Raw genomic sequence first — 6,000 nt, forward strand, 5'->3', positions numbered from 1 at the left:
TCTGGGGCCCTTTTAAGAGGTGCAGGCTAGCAACGCCTTCCGAAATGTCCTACGTGCCAGCGTGTGATCACTTCCCACAGAATCCCAGGGTGACACAAGACCTAGGGGAGTTATTTTAGCTTCCCCCAAAGAACTACCAACGCTAACCCTTTTTTGGGTAACACTTGGCTTATCTCTAAACACCTCCGCAATCTAACACATCTGGCACGGAGTTAAAATCCCAGCAAAAATCCTAACAAAAATCCCAGCAAATTCAAAATTCTCTGAATAGTCAAATCACCCCCAGAGGTCACCCGCGTCAAATTCTTGCATGCTTTCTCAGTGCCATGGTGTTGTTTAGAAATTTGGGATGAAAGGACACAATCTGGTTGCCAGGCACATTGCAGTGATGGTGGCAAACAAGGGGTGGTGCGGGTGGCTTAATTTGAAATCCTGTGTGGTTCTGGAATTCACTAACTGTGCGGGTCTGAGCGACACACTCCAGGGGACGATCTCTCGAGCCCCGGGCTCCTCATCTAGAACGGGAGGTTGGTGACGTCTCCTCTGCAGAGAAGATGGGGTGTTTGAGGACTGCTGGTTCCCTTCCCCGTCATCTCCTTCCCCACCCTCTGTACCTGCTGGTGACTGCGGCTCTGCTAAGGAGCCCGACCTCAGACACCAGACTACTTCAAGTGTTACCAGGAAGCCCGCACAGAGAACCCGGCAAAAACACCCCTGCCAAATCTACGAACTTCTCACCATCTTTCAGCTTCGGCTGAGTTCAAGGCTCTAATTAAAGTACTTTCCATTTTCAAAACAACTGCAAACAGTAATTACATACTTCCCCTCCTTACCTTCCAGGAACAGCCTGAGATGGAGGCAGAGCCTCAGAGTCTCCGGGACCTCAAGTTACACACACAGAACGTCATGTTCCTCCTACCCCAATGACCCAAATTACATACAGGCTCCTGCGGCTCCGGCCACATGGACCCTAGAGAGGGTCACAGCTCACTGGAGCCCTCTCTGATGGGTGTCAGACTCCACGGTGCTGGGGACACTGGCCTAATTGCCTTGAGCATGAAAGCCCCATCATCACACATTGAAGGCAGAGTCCCCACTTAGGGTAATAAAGAGCATGTTTTATCATGACCAGTTCTCCTTACTGTGTGTATGGAAGTCTAATTGGAATCGTTACATAACCTTAAAGTACGGAGCATTCCGGAGCTATTAATAACCAGCTGCATCCCAATCCGAGGATTGTTCAAGCTCAGAGTTGGAGAGATCACCTTTTACTAACGCGCGCACACACACACAGACACTTGCACATGGACACATGCAAACGTACACACTCACTGCAGGTATGTAAAACGATGTCCTGAGAACCTGAAACATTTGTTCAAAGTCACAGAGCCAGGAACAAATCTCACATTCCCCGGCCTCTGGCGATGTTCCTTTCACCTGCACGTCCCATAGGTACCTTCATACATCCTTAACGTTGCACAAACCCCCAGCACCCTCTGGGTTCTCAGGATGCTGGGTATGGTATGTCAGCTCTGAGCAAGACGTCATGGCCTAGACTCCCGATTCAGAGATGGGATGCCAACAAGAGAATGCCTCATTGTTATGCCTTTGTGATACAAACCCATCCTGTCATCCCAAAAGAAACCGAGGCACCCAAAATATATTTGCACATGAAGCCTCTGTATGTATGGTGTGCACGAGCTCAGCCTTAAAGATCTCCCAAAATAAGAGATGGGTTTAAGGCAAACCCAAAATTGAAAAGGGAGAATTTATTCTTGATGGTACATTTTCATGCTGGGGGAAAAAAATGGGAAAAAAATGGGAAAGAAGTGATGAATTAAAAATAAAATTATCAGGAACAGGAGTAACGTTTTACTGTGTAACCTGGCCTTGGGTGTCAGTAGTGTGAATTACGACATAAAAATTGTTCTTTCATAATGACACAATCATTTCCAAAAGTAACTCAACGAAGACTGTTTCTCTGCATTCGTGTTTATACAAACCTGCCCAGCCAGCTACTCTGAGCTGAAACACACAACACCCACCATGCTGGGAGATTAAGCCCAATATTAGATGCATTACTTGCTGTTTGCAGACCCTATGAGCTTGTCAAAATAAAAGCTTTGCTCTCGTTTTGTGAATCTGAAGCAGTCACAAAACCCACTGGGAGCTTAGTTTCTGAGAAAAAGGTGAGACATGCCCATTTCACTTGGGATTCAGTAACACTTTAAAAGGCTCATTAATCCACATCTTTAAAAGACCTATGACAACCCTATCAAGGGCCCATAGGTCAAGTTGATGGATGTAGCTGCAACAGGCACAGAGCAAGGCAGAGTCTAAACATCCTTATGGCCACCTTTTTTGTCACAGTCCCACTGTGTCCCTGCTGAGGTGGGCTGCACCTGTCACTAATATAACCAGCAATCAATGGAGTGGGGGGATTCTAAAAATCACTTCATTTACGTGGCTAATTGTTTAGGCTGAGAAGGCCTTACCTATTCAACTAAGATGGATTCTTGCTGGAAGGGACAGGCAGGCTCACCAGCTTGCCACTTTCTAGCCAGCTGGACTTCTAATTGATGCATTGTATTTTATCAGTTCCTAGAGGCCAATGTCATTTCTCCCAATGAAAAGCCTAACCTATCCCATAACCCTAATCTGGCACCTTGGGACATTTTATAGCCACCATGCTTTAGACCAATAAATAACCCACCAGAGCACCGCTCAGCCTTCCTTTCCTCTGAGTGGAACCTGAATCTTGCAGCTCCCCCCTTTGACCACGTCCTCTTCTTGGAAATCAACAGCTTATTCAGTGCAGAGCTATTCGTCCAAATGTCTATGTCTCATGAGCTCACACATCCCAGTTCAGGCCAGTAACCCACTCTCCTCCGGCTTGCAGGACTGTTTCGTTGGAAAAGAACTGAGAGGTCATCCAGTCCGACTCTGGGGAATGGGGAAACTGAGCCCCCGGTCTGCTACAGGCTTTCCCTGCACTGATACCAACACTGTACCTGTCGTGGAGACCACCACCACCAAGCCTAACACTTGGACATGTGATCGATTAAACAAGTCGCTCAGACCTGGACCAAACAATTCTGGGTGGTTTCCCCCCTTCAGTGTCGGCCCAAAGGCACTTAAGCAAACTGAAAAGCTCCAAGCTAGAGAACTGGGTACAGGCAGAAAGCCCCATGTCTACATCAAGTCCCCTCCCCGTTTCTTCTGGGCTGGCCAGTGTGAAGTTCTGCTGCCACAGAGGGTTGGCAAGCGTGAGCCGAGAGAGAATTTCGGCTGGGGTCGGCTCTGGAACGGTGGCCATCTGGGATTAGCCCCAGTGCTTGTTAAGTAACCATCTCTAAGACTTACACAATCAGGGGCAGGCAGCCTTGATTAGCCCTCACCCCACAGAAAGGTTTAGGACATGCTTCTGAGGCTGAGCATGTGCCGGCAGGCACAGCCTAGAAGGGACTCAGGAGAGGAACCAAAGCCTGCCCTTGGCCTCCTTGAAGAGGCCAGAGAGAAACAGGATCACAGGAAAGAGAGCACCCAGGGAACATGTTATCCACCGCCCCCCCCCCCTTAACTAAGAGAAGTAATCTTATGCTTATAGTTCACACGAGGGGTTAGCCACGTGATGGAGGAAGGGATAAAAAAAAATACATGCTATGGGCAGTTTATTTCCCCCCAAGCAGATACTGACGGGCACAAGTGCTTCCACACACATGCAACCACTCCAGAAGGAGGCAGTTAGTAGAACTGGGACAAGTGTGCTTGCTTCAAAGGGGTCAGGCTGGCAGAAAGAGTTCCCTCATTTCCAATCCTGGTCTCTCGCCTCCTGGCCTTGTGACCTTGATTGAGTCATTCAACCTCTCCGGGCCTCAGTTTCCAAATCTGAGCCACGGAACGCGGGGAGCCGACTTCCCTGGGTGTCTCGGAGGCACGCTACCCAGCACAACTCGGACACCCATTACGTAGCCACTATACACGAGTCGTCTCCCCCACAAATGAGGTGTCCCCCCCACCCCACCCCGCCCCCCAGGGGAGTCTGAACCAAGATGCATATATCCTTCCCTGGACCAAACAGGTCTCCTGCCTGCGTGTCAAGCCCGCATCGGCCTCCCCGATGGCACAGGAGAGCCCCGGGTCTCGAGGGCGCCCTGGAGGTTCAGCCTCCCAGGCAGGGTTTTGGGGATAGAAGAAATGGAGGGGGTTCAACGGGAAGCCCCGCAGGCTCCCAGGCTCTCGGTGGGGGCCGGACAGGGGGCTCAGGGGAGGCCTCCGGGCCGGGCTGAGGGGCTTTGTTCCCGAGGCGGAGGGCCTGGCTTACCGAGCAGCGCATCCGGAGGCGGGCGGGGGGCGCGCGGGGCACGCAGCAGAGCCACAGCCCGGCCGGGGCCCGGGGCGCCGGAGCCGGAGGAAGGCGAAGAGCAGCAGCAGCAGCAGCAGCAGGAGGAGGAGGAGGAGGAGGAGGCTGCCGCGGGCTCCTGCCTCATTCTCCCGGGCAGCGCCGACCCGCTGGCCGCCGCGGGCTGGGGCTGGCCGCCGGGCGCTGGAGCCCGCGCGCGCCGCTCATGTCCCCGTGCGCCGCTGGCGAGGTGTGCGCGCAGCCGGGTCCTCTCCGTCTCCGGGCGGCGCCCCGGGGCTCCTCATGCCCCGCGCAGGGGCTGGGCGCGAGGACCTGGGGGGGGCAGCGCCGAGGGGAAGAGAGAAAGAGAGCGTGAGAGCGCGCAGGGCTGCACCGGGGCCGGGGCTCGGCGCCCCGCAGGACCGCGCGCCCCACCCACCGCCCCGCTGCGCGCCCGGCGGGGCGCAGAGCCCCAGAAACTTTAGCACATGGCCGGCAGGTGCCCGGCTCCGCGCCCCCTCCCCGCCGCGGCCCCCAGCCCAGCTTACCGGCGGCCACGGCGCCCGGGGACCGCGGCGGGGGGCGCCCACCCGGTGCGCCCCGGCTGGGGAGGAGGGGGGCGCCGGCGGCGGGGTCCGCGCCTGGGGGGGCACCTGGGCGGCGGCGCCCCGCGCGGCTGGGGGGAGGGGGCCCTGGAGGGGCGGCGCGCGGGTCGGGGTCTGCAGCCCCGCGGGGAGGCGGTCGGTGCGCCCCTCCCGCGCCCCGCGGCGCCGCTGCTGAGTGCGCGCGGGCTTCCCCGGCCGCGGGTCTGCGGAGCCGGCCCCGTTACCTAGCGACTCGCTCCGGGGAGCCCACGCTGACGCGCGCGACGAGCCGGGCTGCGGCAGCCGAGGGGAGGGGAGGGGAGGGGAGGGGAGGGGAGGCGGGCGGCTGCGGCCGGAGCTCCTCCCTCCGCCTCCCCACCCGCGCTGGGGAGGGGGCCCCGGGAAGACGCGGCCTCAGCCGGGCCGCAGGGCGCAGGGGGCAGGCGCGGACCCGGGAGGCGCGGAGATGCGCCTTCGCCTTCCCTGGGGACGCAGCAGCAGCAGGTGGCGGCGTGGCGGCTTGAGGCCCAGCGCCCCGAGGCGCGCGGAGATGGGCCCGGCCGGGGCGGGAGAGCGGCGAGCGTGGCTGTGGGCGCGTGGGTGTGTGTGACACGCTCCCACCCACGTGGCGTGCATGGGGAGCTGAGGACGCGAGTGAAGGAGGAGCCTCCTCCTTCCTTGGTCTCCCTCCCTCCTTCCTGGACATTCTGCTCCTCGGATGACTGTCCCTTTATCATGGAAGCACAGGTCGCTCAGCTCCCTGCCCTGAGCTCCTCCTACCTTCCCAGAACAGGAGGTTGGGCATCTGCATGGCGATCAAACCGCCACCACCAGGTCCCCTCCTGGGCCCTTGGTGATGCTTCCCCCCCCCCACCTCCCGTGTGCCCTTGCCCGCCTTGGAGACCCTATACCCTGCCTTGGGGTACCTTCCCGGGTCTGCCTTTGGGGCCTTCCAGACTGGGGTTTGCATATGGGCTCTTTGAATTGTCTGCAGTGTGTAGGATGCTCCTTAAGCTATTTAACATCTTCACTCACCTGGAGTGCTTGTCAGTGAACTACAGAACTGCACTGAGA

At 57.2% G+C, this 6,000-nt stretch overlaps 1 protein-coding gene across 1 annotated transcript in view; it reads right to left on the reverse strand.

Annotated features, from left to right (window-relative positions):
• Positions 1 to 5,737, reverse strand: part of LOC121493366 (translation initiation factor IF-2-like) — a 48,916-nt gene extending 43,179 nt beyond the window's left edge. The window contains exons 1-4 of the mRNA XM_041759163.1: positions 5,707 to 5,737; positions 5,306 to 5,409; positions 4,891 to 5,220; positions 4,325 to 4,675 (exon numbers count right to left, since the gene is read on the reverse strand). Of these exons, the coding sequence (XP_041615097.1) occupies positions 4,487 to 4,675; positions 4,891 to 5,220; positions 5,306 to 5,409; positions 5,707 to 5,737 (654 nt within the window). The 3' untranslated portion in view covers positions 4,325 to 4,486. The remainder of the gene's footprint in view (positions 1 to 4,324; positions 4,676 to 4,890; positions 5,221 to 5,305; positions 5,410 to 5,706) is intronic.
• Between the last annotated feature and the right edge of the window lie 263 nt (positions 5,738 to 6,000).

The sequence above is a fragment of the Vulpes lagopus genome, chromosome 6, assembly GCF_018345385.1.
Source record: "Vulpes lagopus strain Blue_001 chromosome 6, ASM1834538v1, whole genome shotgun sequence".
Lineage (NCBI taxonomy): Eukaryota > Metazoa > Chordata > Mammalia > Carnivora > Canidae > Vulpes > Vulpes lagopus.